We start from the raw sequence: 17,758 nt of genomic DNA on the forward strand, positions 1-17,758 counted from the left end.
AGATAAGGGAAAACTATGCACCGATCTACTTTGCCTATGGCTGAGTGGTGCATAACTGTACATTTCAGAAAGTGTCAATTATAGTCTCCTACCTGGTCCTTTGACCTGAGTGTCTTCAGTGCTGAAATTTCTTACCATTTGGACTTTGAAGTTTGAAGTTTCTTCTGGTCTTCCTCCTAGATCTCTCATTTTCTTCATTTGGAACTTGATGCCTTCCCTCCATGTTTGACAATATATACTTTTTCTATCCTTTTCTATCCTTTGCATCTATATAAACCTTGTATCCTCTTGGCACTAAGAAGGTTTCTTGAGAAAAGAAATGCCTTGAGGGTTTCTTGAGAGTTATTCAAGCTCAAGTAGATGATATTTTATTGATGACTTTTTCACTTTGCAGAAAGAAATATTCCCTTTTCTCTAAGGAATGCCAACACAGAGACATAGGGAAAAAGTAGTCAGGAAAAAAAAGAGTAATTATAAAAATAAGCCAAGGAAAGAGTTTAGTGGTATGGTAGCTAAAGCACTGATCCTGGAATCTGGAAGACCTGAGTTCAAAATGATCTTTTTTTTTTTTTTTAATAATATAATGTTATGGAAATTTTGTTTCCCATAAATTAAATAAAAATTAAAAATAAAATAAAAAATTGGCTTTAGACACTTGCTGTGTGACTGGGTAAGTCACTTAACCTTTTTTTGCCTCAGTTCTCTCATCTGTAAAATAAGCAAGAGAAAGGAATGGCAAAGTCCTCCAGTATCTTTGCCAAAAAAACCCTTCACTTGGGGGTCATGAAGAGTCAGACAGGACTGAAATGACTAAATAACAATCTCAGTACAAATCAATTTGCAATTATTGTATTGGTTTTCATCAAAGAGTACTGAACTTGGAGTCAAGGGACCTGGGTTCAGTTCCCAGTTAACTTAGGGCAAGTTACTTCAGTTGTTTGAACCTTGGTTTCCTCTATAAAATGAGGAGGCTAGACTAGATGAAATCCAAAGTTTCTGGATATATGATGCTCTGTCTCTATATCTATGGTACTCTGACCACTGTGCATTGTAGGCAAACCTAATCACCTTAAATCTCAGTTTCCTCATCTGTTAAATGAGGGGGTTGGAATAGATTAATTTTGATGTCTCTAATTCTAGAGTTATGATTCTATAATGCTGACAAATAATAATAATGATGATTATAATAACTAGCATTTATAGATAAATTTAGGGTTTACAAAATGCTTTTTATTTGTTAACTTGTTTGATCTTCATAAACAACCCTGTGAGGTAGGTACTATCCCTATTTGACAGATGAGGAAACAGGTTAAGAAAGGGTAAGTGACTTGCCCACTTATGTAGTAAGTATATAAAGCAGTATTTGAATTCAGTTCTACCCAACTAAGGAAGTTTAGATGTCATTTAGATGTGTAGATACAAAATAAACCTCATGATAAGAAACATATTCAATAATTTTTTTCTTCTTCCTAAAAATCGATTTAGGAGTAACTGTTGAAACCACATTATATAACATCAATGTGAAGGAAGATATGTTCCCAACTCCATTAAGGCAAATACCTGATGTACATTTCTTTTACAAGTAAGTGGAGACTAATCCTTCTTTGATCACTTTTGAACTTTAGTCAGGCAAAGGCACTTTGAGACAAGATTATCTTTTGCCTTTGAAACATGTTCTAAGTATATATTAACAAGTATGGTGACTATTGTAGAGAATTTGGTTAGAAAATTTGATCTCAGAAGTTCTTTGGAAGCATTCCCTACTGATCACCATAATTGGAAGTATCCTTTTCTTTCAAGATCTGTAAAACATATGGCCTAGATTTGTAGAAGTTCATGCTGGGCACACCTGCATGTAGTATGTCAAACCTTTTAAAAGATAATTGGGAGGCAGCTAGTTGGTGCAGTTGATAGAGCACCAGCCCTGAAGTCAGGAGGACCTGAGTTCAAATCTGGTCTGAGACACTTCTCAGATACTTAACACTTCTTAGTTGTGTGACCTTGGGCAAGTCACTTAACCCCAATTGCCTCAGCAAAAAAAAAAAAAAAACCCCGATAATTGGGAAATGTTTAATAAAATAAATAAAAACACAGTACAACATATGTAAAGTTACTTTGTGATTTTCTAAGTTAATATGCAACTTGCAGAGATCTGTTTCCTATTTGAGTTTGATACTATTGGGCTAGCACAATTGCAATAGCACTTAATGTATTCTTATTTAAATATATGTTTTACTTCCTTAATGAGACCATAAATAATACAAGAGATTAGAGACTATATCTTTTACATTTTTATGTCTCCCATAATTCCTTGCCCATATAGGCCATCCCAAATGCTGGAATGGGGTAACCTGTATTTGGTGCTTGAAATATTTGTTGAATGAAGGAATGAACTGACAGTCTGAATAATATTATTTAGAGGACTGATAACTATCATTTTTGAAAGCACATATTATAAGTAGTACAGTGGATAGAGTGCCATCCTTAGAGTCAGAAGGACCTGAGTTCAAATCATGCCTCAACAACTTATGAACTGTATGAATACTTAACCTTTTTTTTTTTTTTTTTTTTGCTTCATTTCCTCATCTCTAAAATGAGCTGGAGAAGGAAATGGCAAATCATTTCAGTATATTGACCAAGAAAACACCTAATGGAGTCACAGAGAGTTGGATGTGATTAAAACAGTTCAACAACAACTCTGGTATTGCCTAACAAAAGCTCTACTTTAATAAATATGACTTTTATAATTAGCATAAAACATGAGCCTATATTGCAATAAAAGTTTTTGTGTCCCTTGTAAAGTGCTCAACAATAGCCTTTTCTTTTAAATAGGAAAGTATGTCCATTGACTAAAATCTTGTTTCAAATAATAATTTGTGCAATAACTTTCTTTGCCATAGAGAATTTCAAAGTAAACTTCAGCCAAAACCCTGTAATCACAAATTACGAATTAGGGAAAAGCTGAATGAATGGGGTTTTTCAGTGCCTTATTTGGTCTGGTCAACAGGTGTACAATTGTCACAACTCTTTGTGCCTTTTTAAAAAATTAGTATTTGTTTGATTACCTCTCTTTTGACTTTATATTAGATCTTCCACGGTGACAGCATCCTGCAACAATGGGCGAGTAGCTATTGTCACTATGAGATGCAATCCCAGCAAACCTGGCCAAGGTGTGATTTCAGTCCCCAGGTATTTATGTCTCTGTATAATCATTCTGTATTTACATATGTTACAAGGCAGATATCAGCTTCTTATTTCTTCTTCATTTAATTCTGAGTAGAAAGGGCAAAAAATAGGAAAGAACTCATGAATGAATGTTTATTTTTAAGAACTTCACTAAATGCTAAATACAAAGACTAGGTTCTTGCCGCTAATTGCTCCCTACTTCCCCAAAGACATTTTCTTATTCTACTTCTTTCACTATGATTATAAAAACTTTCCTCATTAGTTTAATTCTAGAGGCTTCTCATGTAAATCTAATTATTATTAATGCTATTTTTCTTTTTCAAGAGCTATGGACTGGCAATTGGGTTCTAATCTTAACTTTATGCTTTTAGATGAGTCATTCAGCATTTTTGTTCCTCAATTTTGCTCACCTATAAAATGAAGAGGGTTAGACTAAATCTCTGAAGTTCTTTTCAATGCTAAAACTCCATGTTTTTGAATATATTTATATATACATGTTTGTGTATATATAAATAATATCTATAATCTATATCTATATAATTCAATGCTAAAATTTCATGTATCTTAAAGACCGAGTCAGATCTATAGGAAATTTACACTACTGTTAATCTAAATTGCTTAGATGTGAATCAGTCAATAAATACTTTGTGATTTTCTAAGTTAATATGCAACTTGCAGAGATCTGTTTCCTATTTAAGTTTGATACTATTGGCCTAGAATAATTGCGATAGTACTTAATGTATTTAATATTCACTGAGCCACCTCGCTGCTCATAATAAAGAATATCAACATGTGTTTTTTTTTTTCCAAAGCCAATATGTGGCCCAGGAATCCTTATGTAGTGTTTAGGGAATCCTATTTTTATTTGAGTTTGACATTATTATTTTAAATGGTAGGATTTTCATGAACTAGATTGCTTTAATATAGTGTTATACTGATGGTGATGTTTTTCCTATTGGACAAAAAATAATTTTCTTCAGGTTCATGAGCATTAGGATGAAATAAATGATTTTAGGACGCAGCTAGGTGGTACAATGGATAGTGCTGGATTTGGAATCAGGAAGATGAGTCAAATATGGCTTCAGATACTAGCTATGTGACTCTGGAAAGTCACTTAACCCTTTTTGCCTCAGTTACCTTATATGTATAATGAGTTGGAAAAGAAAAGGTCAAATCACTCTAGTATCTCTACCAAGCAAATCCCAAATGGGATAATGATGGGTTGGACAGTTGAAAGACAACTTCAGGAAGTAAGAGGTCAGTGATCAGTTCAAGCCATACAATCCATGATATAATCATACTCTACAATACTTGTCTCTACCCTCTCCTCCTTGCATGTTGAGATTATAGTCCTTTTAACTTATTTGAAAATAATGACACCAACTAAGTTTTAGTTAGTTTTACAACACTTTCAGCTTCTTCAAAGTGATAAATTTACTTTAAAAATGAAAAAAATTAAGATTAATTTTGTTTTGAGAATTTTGTAATGTTTTGGAGATGATTTGGGAAGCATTTCTGGTTTGTAAAACCAGGCTCAGAAAACACTTGTTTATATATTTCTACTAGTCTCATTTAAATAATATTGTTTCCCCAAGTTAAAGTGTAAGCTGCTAGAGATCATGGAGTATCTAGCTTTTTGTGTTTGTGTTCTCCCTCCTCAACCCCTGCTTGCCACAATAAGAGGGCTTAATATGTGTGGTAATTTTAATTTAGATTCAGATTTCTAAAAGTCCTTCTAATGGAAGGGGGAGTCTTATTGTCCCTAACAGGATGATATCCAGAAATAGACAAATTTTTTTTTGGTGCTGAGATAGGTTTGTGCTTTGTCATTTAATGACCTTCACTCATTATTCCATCTGCCCTCCTGTTCTAGCTTGCAAAAGATTCCATTTCTCTTGGTAGAAAGGCCTAAATGTTAAAAGGAAAATTGGTGCCAGTTTCAGCCCCTGGTAAAATCTTCCCTGAGGCTACCTTCTATAAGACCACAAGAGGGAGCTCAGCCACCAGAATATAGTGGAAACTTTTTGGGAAGCTAGCTGTTGGACTAAGTTTTCCTTTTCATGGACCTCCTCTGACAGCTGTGAGCACTAAGATTTAGGGAGATCTTCCAGAATTTGTAATGTGTAAAAACAAACTATAGAATTATACCATGTCACTTGACATAATTCATAATGAATAAAAATAATTTAAAATACATAAAAATGTATAATATATAAAATAGGTTTATTATTCTATTATTTTATTGGTAAGTTTTATCATTTAAATGTATTAAATAATGAAATAAATTGAGTCATCAATGGGACCTTGTTTTAGAACACAAAAACTTGCAAATTCAGCAAGAAAAACTGAGTTAGGACAACACAAAAAATATATATAATTCTAATAGTAGACAGCATTTATATTGGGTTTTAAAGTTTGCAAAAGTATGTTTTCTTATTTAATAAGTTAATGTTGTAAAATTAATGAATAGGACATCAATCATGAACTGAATGAAAATATAACAAATGAAAAATCAGAATTAACCATAACATTAAGATGCATTTATTAAAAGCCTGCTATATTCTGGTTACTGGGTTTGACCCCAGGGATCTTAAGACAGTCCCTACTTTCTTTGAATTTATTATTGAATAGAAGGCAACCCAAGTAGGGAATCATGGTCAGGGAACAAAGTTTTTGTCTGGATAATCATAAGGATTATGCATGTAGCTTAGGGCAGCAGAGTTTCCCACACTTTTTAAGTGTCAGTGGTAATATTTGTGGGACTGTTGTTCCTAGAGCAAGAGATAGAAAGGGGGATGCAGGTAGATAGGTGCACAGGTCACACAAGTACTAAGTATCTGAGGCTTATTTCAAGTTCAGCAGTTTATTCACTGCCTCTAGCAGGTAATATGTGAATCGTATTATGTTATAGAAAGATGTTTTATAGTTTCTTGTGTCTTAGTGAATGTTTGTATTCTATATGAATGGTGTGTGTGTGTGTGTGTGTGTGTGTGTGTGTGTGTGTGATAAAGTGGGTTAGATGATTTTTTTCTCATTCACCCACCAAATTAGGAGAGCTTAGCCCCAGGAAATAATAACAAAAACCAGCAACAATGCTAATTAAAATAAGAATTAGCATTTATATGTCACTTTAAGGCTGGGGAAGTACTTCATTTATATTTTGTCATTTTATCCTGAAGAATTCTGGAAAGTAGTGATACTATTTCCACTTATAGATGGGAAAACTGAGTTACACAGTGGTTAAATAACCTGCCTACAATCACTTTGCTAGGGTCTGAGGCCATAGGACTCTGCATATACTTTGTCACCTAGTTGACAAAGCTAAAGGATTAACTTCTTGGAGTTTGTATAAACAGAAGAGGGGGAAATAGGTATGGTTACTAGAAGTTAAGATATGTGATCTTGGTTCATAGGTTCACACTCTTCCTGGTGGGAAAGGAATTAGAGAATACTTTCTTCCTATAACATGATAATATGACTCACATATTACCTACAGTATCAGTGCAAGCTAGAGACAGTGGATAAAGTACTGGGTTTGGAAGAAGCCTCAGATACTTACTATTTGAGTGACCTTAGGTGAATTAATTGCTCTCTTTTTGCATTAGCTTCTCCAACCATGAAATGGGGATTATAATTGAACTGACATCACAGAGGTCGGAATAAAGAGATATTTTGTTGTGAAGAACAAATAAGATATCTGTAGTACACATAACACAGTGCCTGGCACATAGTAAACACTATATAAATTCTTTGCCCTCCTTCCTTCATTTAAACCACCAGGTTCTTTCCTGGGGGAACATGACTTGTACAAACGCGAAGGACAGAGTAGGAAGAGCAAAGTATAGAGATTGACGTTGAGTCTGGGCCCTAGGTCTCTGGAATTAGTACTAGGTTTCAGCTTAATGGTAACTGGGGATGCCAGGAAGGCTGTGGCTTCCAAGAATGGTTACTTCTTGAATTTTGTTCAAAAGTACTACCTTGGGTCAGAGAAGGATGCAAAGGCTTTCAAGGACATAGCAGAAGAGCTGTGGATAGAGAGGGCCAGGTAATAGCTAGAATATAAAGAAATTATTTGAAGCCTATATTGTGCATCAGGATTTCAAATTTGGCTCTTGCTGGTTTAACAATTTTATTTTTGTTAGCTGTGAAGATTCCTAGGAGCCTGCCTTGTATATCTGCTTGTTCTGGGGTTCTTAATTTGGAGTCTGTGAACTTAAATTTTTTTTTATATCTGTATTTCAATATAATTGGTTCCCTTTGAAATCTTATGTGTTTTTTTTTTTTTTTAAATGCATTATTCTGAGAAGGGGCCTAAAGACTTCAGCAGACTTTCAAAGGAGAACCTGACACAAAAAAGATTAAAAACTGTTGGGGAAAATCTACCACTTGATAGTCTAGAGAGTTATTCTCTATTTTTTCTCTGTTTTTTTCTAGGAGGAGGAACTATTTATTTACACAATTATTTAAATAAAGCCCGGAGATGATGGGGGGCAGGATTAGTTTTGACAATGAAGTTCCCAAATAAGATTAAAGGAACTGATAATAAAGTTGCATGTGTCTATATTCCCCCATCTATATGTCAGCATCTAATATGCTGGATAGGAGAAGCATATGTTAATAATAAATCCCCTGAGAATAGAAAATTTATATCATTGTTAGTCAGCATAGCCTTCTATTGAGAACCTTAGATTCCTGGAAAATCTGTGCTTCTAATACCTAATGTAGAATAAAAGTTTGAGATAATAATAATAACACACTTGTGCTGGACTGGGCATCCTGGTTCACAGAGATAAAATGTTATAAACAGAATTAAAATCTTGTAAGCATATGCTTGCTAAGAATAGGATATGCTTCACCAAAAACTGAGCAAAAATTTTATAACTTCATTGTTGTGAAATCAAAAGAGAATTTCTAATGACTTCAAAGATCACTTAGTTCATATTTTACTCTATTGTCTCTGATTTTTAAATTTTTGTATTTAAATTTCAAAAAGGATTTCATAATCTAAACTTAATTTAGGCTTGGTCAATAGGAAATATTTCCTCAAACTTTTTCAAATGCATTACAATAATATTTCCTGTTACAACTCCAACCCCTTAATTCTTTCTCCAATCTACAAATTTTCTTATCAACACTTATAATTTTGGAATATTGGAGCAATATAGTTACATCCCAAATATTCCCCATATTTATTTGGCACAGTTTTTCATACCCATAGAAGTATTTATACCATGTGTTAGGAGCCATCTTGAGAAGTTATGAAAGAAATTGTGTTGGCAGTTGCATTTCCACTATTATTTATAGGAAGTATAGATACTTGAAAGAAAAAATAGTTAGGAATTACACAATTTAGCCAAACTTCCATTTTATATTTTATGTTGGGGTTTTTTTTTGGTTGCTGGTTTTCTTGCTGTGTTTAGTATCCTTATATGTTGTGTATGTTCTTCTAGCTTCCTATTCCTTTGTATTTCCTAGCTCAATACATAAGGAAGTTCTTCCTTGTTTGGATTTTTTTCTCAAAATCATATCCATGGAAACAGATATCTTTATTTCAGGTCTAAAACACTTTATTGGATTATGGCAGTATGCTTATAGATATGTGAATTCATTGATGTGCTTACTCTCTCAAGCAGTGCAGGTTATCAATTCAGTCATACCTGCCTATCTTGGGTATATCTTCATGGAGGACAATCCATTTTATTAGTAGAATGAAATAACTGACCAGATGTTAAACTACTTTTAGTTCCAGAGTCTCATTTAATGTGAATTTTACCAGGAAAAGGCATTAAATCACTGTAGTATTTTGACATTTAATTGTAACTTCAAAAGTTTCAATAAAAGCAATTTTTGGATTTTTTTCCCTTTGCAATCACTCTAGTTACTATATTTCTTTTTGGGGAAAAAAAGATTATGATCACTCTTTTCATTTCTTTTGTGCTTTTAAGTTTTTGCATTTGTTCCATTTTATCTTCATAAGAGCCTTGTCTAGTAGGGTAAATATAATTTTCCAATTATTAGATGACAAAACTGAGACACTGAATTTGCAACTTGCTGAGGGTCATATTGCAGATTAGAAAGTGAACCAAAATTGATAATCCAGTCTCCTAAGTCCTAATTTATTCTCTTTGTAATGTTGATCACATAGATTCTATTTTTGTATTATTGAATTCCTTAAAAAAATCAACCTACCAATCAACCTGATTTGTTCTTTAGCTTTTCTATAGCAGACAACCATTTTGATTTTTCAACCCTAACATCTTCCTGTGATTCCTCACCTTGGTGTAAAGGTTATGATGATGGAGTGTAAACTCTGATCTTATTAAGTTCAAAGGGCTTCAAAATACAGACCTTAGAATGGATTGTATTTCCTTATGAGGACTTGTCTAGCTAAGTTTGATCTAAATGAATTTTTTCAGTTTGGAATGTGGGCAGCCCATCTATCTATGTGTGATGTGATCTCATCTTCTACATTGATGAAATCATTTAAACATTAGTGTCATGAGAATCATTTAAGTATAGGGCCCATCAATTATCACAATGTCTGATACATAGAAAATGCTAAATAAATGTTGTAAGCATAGTGTAGGGAGGAGATCAAACAAGGGACCATGCATATCCATTTATAAAATAAATTGAAAAGATAAATTAATCAGCAAATATTTATTTAATATCTGATATGTACCACGTGTTAGGCATTTGGAATATTTGTTCTTGATGAGCTTACATTCTAATGGGGAAGACTAATTGTATTTAAGACCTACTGTTAGGGGGAGGACACAAGCAGCTGAGGAGACAAAGTAATTCATGAAGTAGGAAGCATTGGAGCTGAGTCTTAAAGGACACTAAAGATTTTAGGAGATGAAGGGATTCTAGGAATAGGGACTATCAGGGCAAACATAGAAATAGGAAAGAGGAAATGAATTGCTTTTTAAAGAGAAAATCACTTCCTATAAATATGAAATAGTATCACTTCAAGGAATGTTGTCATTTGGTTATCCAAAATCAAAGTAAAAATGATTTAACTTCAAACAAACTTTATCTGCCAAGAGCTGAGAAATGGAAGCTGACTATTATAATAATTTTCATTCATTGAATTTACTTTTTTTGTGTTTTCCCTCCCATTGAATCACCAAGACTCTGAAGTCCTGAATTTCACATTCTGATCATAATTCCTTCTCTCTTTATCTCTCTTACTTCTTTTTCACTTCCCATTTATGACCTTTGGTTTTTCAAGTTTCTCTCTACTTTCCCCAGCTGATTAACCTTTCATGTTTTCACTTCTCTCCTTTCACAATCTTGATTTTATTGTTATCAGTTTCAATCATTTCATTAATATGGACTCCTCCATCATTGGATCTCAGCCTCCCTTATTAGCCTATTGTTTCCACCCTGCTAATTCTTCTCCTCATCTTCCTTTTCCTCTTCCTCTCTTCTTTTTTGCATTTACCATATAATTTTTTTTCAATAATGGATAATTCTAACATACTTGTTCAAGTCATAGGGCAACATTTAATACAATGGAAACTCCTTGAATACAGATATTTTTCATTTTAGTGATTATATCCCAGGTGCTTTGTGTTGTCTCTAAAAATGTTTGTGTCTTGCACATAGTAAAACTAAATAAATGTTTATTGAAAAATTAAAAAATGAATTATAATTTGTGTTGTAAAGTCATGATTAAGTAAAACAACAAAAGCAAAACAACATTATTAGCAGTGATGTTTTGTTAGTTGAGGTTTGGTCTGTATGCTAATTCTTAATCATATCAGTTTTTTTCCTAGTATTAAGTTACTCAAATTTGTTGGAAGAAGTCTCAATCTGCATATTTGAGGGAGTTCTCTCTTTTTGTCTTCCTCTCTTTCTTATTGTTCTTTTTCAATCTCCTTTGCTGAATCATCATATATATCATGTACCCTAAATGTGGATTGATCCCAAGGCTCTGCCCTAACTACTATCAAACAATCCATTTATTGATATCTGATAAGCTCCTCTTTAACACTCCTTACAGTAACTATTCAATATTTTCTTCTTGTACTCCTAACTTTGCCCTATAGTCCCTTCTCTTTTTGAAGAAGTCCTTGCTTCCTACCACAGTGAGAAAATTTAGGTCATCTCTGATGAGTTCTCTTGTATCTCCTCTTTTGCATCTTATACCCTTTGTTTTTGCCCAACCCTCTTTCTTCCTTTCATTTAGTTCCAGAGTATTCTTTATAAAAGCTAACTGCTTCTCTGGTGCCCTCTTTCCCCCATTAATTACTGTCTTTTCTGGAGTTTTGTTTTATTGATTATTCTTTCCTTTGTCTCTTATCCTCTCTTATTTTCAGTATTTCACCTTTTAATGAGTATCTCCCTTCTGCTTACAAATATGTTCAGTTTTTCCTATCCTAAAATTAAAAAATTAAACCAAACAAATCCTTCTCTTTACCTTGATACTCTGTTGTTATTCAGTAAATATATAATTAATAAATATTTGCTAAATACTACCTACCAGACACTGAGCTTTGTGTGGTAGTACAAAAACAAGTGAAAATAAAATTTCTGTGTTCAAGGAGCTTAAAATCTATCAGAGTGACACAGTGTGCACAAGAATAGATGTATGAACATATATATGCATATATATATGAACATATATACACAAACAACAGATGTAACAAAAATTTTGATGTAGGGAAAGCATGAGCAGTTCTGGGAAGTACTTTTAGTATAAGATGGTATGTGATCTTTGAAGGAAACTAGGAATTTCTGACAAACAACTACATACAAAGACATTGGAGATGAGAAGTGGAGAATTATCTATAAGGAATATGTGGATGATGGATGTGTGGGTGGTTTTGTATAATTATGTGTGTTCATATAAATATATAGTATGTATATGTATGTATGTATATATGTACATGTACGCATATACTGTGTATATATTTAAGTATATTAATTTATATATGTGTAAATATATACGTATATGTATGTATGTGTATATCTATGTGTGTGTATATATATATATATATGTATAAAATGTATGTGTGTGCACATATACATGTATATACAGAAGAGAAGAGAATTTAAGGTAGAGCCTTAGGATCAACCCACATTTTGGATATATGATATATGTGATGCTTCAGCAAAGGAGATTGAAAAAGAACAATCAGAAAGAAGGGAAGACAAAAGGAGAGAACTCACTCAACTATCCCCTTTCTCTCCTTCCTTTCCAGGCTAAATTTTTCTTAGTACACTCACTATTCTCTACTTCCTAGCCAAATTCTCATTTCCTATGCTTTAGGGGAAAGTTAACTTTTGTTCCCACCCATTTATTCAAATTTTTATTCAACATGATTACCAATGAAGTCCTTATCACCAAATTCAATGGATTCTTATCTGTACTCTGGTTTCTTGACTTACTGAGGCATCATATCACCTAGTTGATTTTTTACTCATTCTAGATATTTTCTTCTTCCTCGTATTCCATGACATTCCCTGATTCTCTTCTGTGTAACTGTTTTTTCCTTAATTTTCTTTAATGCTGGTTCATGTTCATCCTCTTTCTCTCAATTATATTCAGATCTCTTTTCTTTCACTATTCTCTTCCTTGTCCATTTTATTCATTCTTGTAAGACTTTGACTGTCACATCTCATTTAGGAGTGTGTGTTTGTGAGTGTGTAATCCTGGCCAAATCACTTGATTCATTATTAATATATACATATTGAATTACCTAATGGACAAGATTTCTACTTGGATCTTAAGTTCCATCTATCTTCAAACTGAATTTATCGGCTTCCTTCCTCCAAAACTTTACTTCTCTATAGATTTTATTTAGATGGAGATTTAAAAAGGCTGGAAACTTGGCATGTAAGCACTGAAAGAAGAAAATGATTTCCCAGGTTTCAATGAATTTGTGACTAAACCAGGTATTTCCACAAAATTAGTACAGAAAATAAAAGGGACTGAATTTTTAGAATTGTGGCTCTGTCATTTCTATCCTTGTAACTTTGGACCAAGTCATCCATCCTCTCAGCTTTCATTTCTTCATAAAGAGTTTAGACTTGACGATTTCTGACTTTGTATGTAAGAGGTTCTTTTCAAAGGGCTTCTTTTTTATTTTAAAAAATATATAAAAGCAACTTGATTTAACATTTCTCCCCACAAATATAACAAATGAACAATAAATAGAATGTTCAAAGCTTTTTTTTTTTTTTTTTTTCCTATTCTATCTGTGTGATCCAGGGGATGAGACTGAAACTATACCCAAGTTAATTCACCTAAAAATTGGTACAGTTATGGACCTTTAAGTTAGGGATTATTTTTGTCTTTATATCTCTGCTGCCTAGCATGGTGCTTATTAAATGCTTGTAGGTTGAACACAAGTCTGTTCATATAATCTCCTTCAGAAACTGTTTCTCTTCTTTAGCACATGTCCAGCGGGCACCTGTGATGGCTGTACATTCTATTTCCTGTGGGAGAGTGCCGAAGCTTGTCCTTTGTGTACAGAGCATGACTACCATGAGATCGAAGGAGCCTGTAAGAGAGGATTTCAGGTATAGGATATAATAATGAAACTGGAGTATTAAAGGAAGTTTGCTCATGGGCTTCTGTATTGTAAGACTAACCTAAGTATAAGAAATGCATTTGCTATTTTAGAGATATAGCTTCCTGGTTTAGCTATCGGGTCCAAAGCTTATTCATAACTTAATGAGACTTGAATATATTTTTAAAGTAAAGTGTGTTGCTTTCAGCTACAAAATAGCTGATGTGCTGAGGTAGTAAAGGTATACACTAGGAGAGGAAAACACTTCTGACAAATGGAACGGTAGTTATATGTTTTTATTGCCAAAGGGTAAACATTGATGCTATTAAAATGAAATATGACTTGCACGATACAATTGAATGATCAACTCAATAAAGATGAGGGACTGACCTAACCCAATTATTATGCTTAACATTTAATGTTCCTTTAAAGATTGTATAGGCAGGTGGTTTTATTATTATTATTATTATTATTATAGCTTTTTACTGACAGAACATATGTCTGGGTAATTTTTCAACATTGTCCCTTACAATCACTTCTGTTCCAACTTTTCCCTTCCTTCCGTCCACCCCTTCCCCTAGATGGCAGGCAGTCTCATACATGTTAAACATGTTACAGTATATCCTAGATACAATATATGTGTACATGTTTATACATTTCTCTTGTTGCACAAGAAAAATCAGATTTATAAAGGTAAAAATAAACTGGGAAGCAAAACAAAAATTCAGGTAGTCCACATTCATTTCCCAGTGTTCTTTCTCTGGGTGTAGCTGGTTCTATTCATCACTGATGAATTAGAACTGAATTGGATCATCTCATTGTTGAAGATAACCATTTCCATCAGAATTGATCCTCATATAGTATTGTTGTTGAAGTATATAATGATCTCCTGATTCTGCTCATTTCACTCAGCATGTAAGTCTCTCCAGGCCTCTCTGAAATCATCCTGTTGGTTATTTCTTACAGAACAATAATATTCCATAACATTCATATACCACCATTTATTCAACCATTCTCTAATTGATAGGCATCCACTCAGTTTCCAGTTTCTAGCCACTACAAAGAGGGCTGTAACAAACATTTTTTGCACATTCAGGTCCTTTTCCCTTCTTTAAGATCTCTTTGGGATATAAGCCCAGTAGTAATTCCAAATTACTCTCCAAAATGGCTGGATCCATTCACAGTTCCACTAACAATGTATCAGTGTCACGGTTTTCCTGCATCTCTTCCAACATTTGTCATTCTTTTCCTGTCATCTTAGCTAATCTGACAGGTGTGAAGTGGTATCTCAGAGTTGTCTTAATTTGCATTTCTCTGATCAATAGTGATTTGGAACACCCTTTTCCTTTTCATATGATTAGAAATAGTTTCAATTTCTTCATCTGAAAATTGTCTGTTCATATCCTTTGACCATTTATCAATGGAGAGTGGCTTGATTTCTTATAAATTAGAGTCAACTCTATATATTTTGAAAATGAGGCTTTTTATCAGAACCTTTAACTGTAAAAATGTTTTCCCAATTTATTGCTTCCCTTCTAATCTTGTCTGCATTAGTTTTGTTTGTACAAAAGCTTTTTAATTTGATATAATCAAAATTTTCTATTTTTTGATCTCTAGTTCTTATTTGGTCACAAATTCCTTCCTCATCCACAAGTCTAAGAGGCAAACTCTCCTATGTTCTTTTAATTTATTTATAATCTCATTCTTTATGCCTAAATCATGAACCCATTTTGATCTTATCTTGGTGTATGGTATTAAGTGTGGGTCCATTAGGCTGGTGTTATTAATATTCTTACTTAAGGGAGATGTAGGGAAAAAATGTACATGCTGTACACACACACACACACACACACACACACACATTGATTCATTCTCTCCCAGTACATGAATAAGTACAAATTGAGGCACCCTAAATTGTGGGGTTTTTTTGGTTATTTATCTACCCTGAATTGTTATTTCCATGGTTATGGCTAATGTTGGCTATTTGCAATTTGGATATGAGGGCAAATAGTCAAAGTTAATACATTTTAGCGAATATTTCATTAGAGGGAATGTTTTGGTTTTGAAGATTGAGAAAACAAAACCTATAGAAAAATAGCATAGTAAATTGTCTTGAGACAATTTTTTCCCAAGTGATGGCAGCAGAATAGGATGAAAAAGAGCATATCCCACTAAGAGCAACAGCTTTTTGGCAGTCTATAAAAATTAGCACAACTATTGATTCCTAGGATGTGAAACTCTTATCCAGAACCTAGCCATAAGATATGCTACAAGATCTGAATCAAATTAATCTTCATCTTACTATAAATTAAACCAGAAGACAAAAGGAAATGGTTCACTTGAAGCAAAGTAAAGAGTTGATGGCACTGATTTTATTATGCATTCAAAGTTATGATTTCATGGGTAAATTGGCCAGCACATATTACAGTGTTCATGATAAGCATTCACAAAAAGATCAACATGAAAATATTTGAAGCCAACAGATGTGTGAACATCTGTTATAGAGAATAAGAAGGTAGAGAAATTCTGCAAGCAACTTAAGGACCCCCCCTCCAATGAATGATATATACTTTAATATCTAGTGACTTTATTGCAGAGTACATAGGAGAGAGAAGGTGCCAAAAATATGTTGGGAAACATAATTCAGTAGTAGGAAATAAGACAGATCAAAGGATATATAAACTATACAGAAACACCATGCTTTTATATCATGAATATTTTCTTTAAAAAGAGATTCGGAAGGCCCCAGACATGATAATCCTTAAGTGATATCTCAAAGGTGACAATGATAATATCTGATAAAACAAGAACTAATTGCTTAGCAATGTGGGAGAAATTCCAGGACCCCTTATCTTTGGGTAGCCAGATAATACAACTTTTCAGAGAAAAGAAATGACCAAATTTAGATGGAGTAAAAAAAAAAAAAATGAAGGGGCTAGTGCAACTGAGGCACCCTAAACCAGTTAAATAAGTTTATAGTGAAAAGTGGAAACTGTTGATGATGTTTGCTCTGTCCTTTCCATGTGAACGTGGCTTAGTCTCCCTTAGTTTCTTTAATTTTCTTAATTCTCTTAATTTCTTTAAAAGATAAATAAAAGGCTTGGACTAAGTGACCTCTTAGTCCCTTCCCGCTTTCAGTCTCTTTTTATGATGTTCTTACTTCTATTATCTGCTGACTTTTATCCTTTACTAGAAAAGCTTAATTGATGGTAGAATTTACAGTTAAATGGACAAGAATAACATTAGGTGAGAAGGCATAGTTCATTTGGGTTCTAAAATTGTTGTTGTTCACCCTTTATTTCTGAAGAGAACCACTCACTCATATTTGGAGGGTAATATCTTGGCTTACAAGTGAATTGGATTTAAATGAAGCATAGTTGTGCAAACTCATTAGCCTCATTCTTCTCTAGAGTCATGGGAATTCAGTGTCAAGATAGAAGCCAACTGGCATTGGCCCAGAATGCAGTAGAAGAATTTGGCTTTTTAAAGTTAAGATTTTTCTCAGGTCTCAGTTTGTCTGTAGCAATGCCCAGTCAATGATTAAAGGCTAGACAAGAATTGATAAAAAAAAAAAAAAAAAAAAAAAAAAAAAAAGATGACCTTGTTTGCTTCCACAAAAGAATCATTATGGAAGGGAAAGACACTTAAGAGTTTTTGCTCAGAACAGAAGTAATGATATTAATATAAATAAAAATTCTGAGCTATCAAAACTCAAACTTGGATCCAAAATATTGGAATAGGGAGTACCCATATCATTGATGCTTGGATCTATGAGATTGAGAGAGTCTGTACATCTTGCATGTATCAAAGCACCTAAATGTTAATCTTTTTTTGTACAGTGCTGTAAAGGTCAAGCTGCAGGTGGATCATTTATTTTTCTGCATTTCATAGCCTTAAATTATTTAACTAGCCGTTTTTTCATTCACCAATATAATCAGCTCAAAAATATGTGCAGCTTATCATAAAAAAGATTGAATAAGGGAGTGTGGATAGATTAGCTAAAACTCAATAGCATTTCTGGGAAAATATTTCTTCTCATATATATCTGTGTT

At 33.3% G+C, this 17,758-nt stretch overlaps 1 protein-coding gene across 2 annotated transcripts in view; it reads left to right on the forward strand.

Annotated features, from left to right (window-relative positions):
• The window catches only part of KIAA1324L (KIAA1324 like), a 200,001-nt gene that overhangs the window by 171,346 nt on the left and 10,897 nt on the right, over positions 1–17,758 (forward strand). For both annotated transcript variants that reach the window (XM_012550892.3, XM_031938631.1), the window contains 3 exons: positions 1,486–1,582; positions 3,088–3,189; positions 13,590–13,716. In XM_012550892.3, the coding sequence (XP_012406346.2) occupies positions 1,486–1,582; positions 3,088–3,189; positions 13,590–13,716 (326 nt within the window). The remainder of the gene's footprint in view (positions 1–1,485; positions 1,583–3,087; positions 3,190–13,589; positions 13,717–17,758) is intronic.

Source organism: Sarcophilus harrisii, chromosome 5, assembly GCF_902635505.1.
Source record: "Sarcophilus harrisii chromosome 5, mSarHar1.11, whole genome shotgun sequence".
NCBI lineage: Eukaryota > Metazoa > Chordata > Mammalia > Dasyuromorphia > Dasyuridae > Sarcophilus > Sarcophilus harrisii.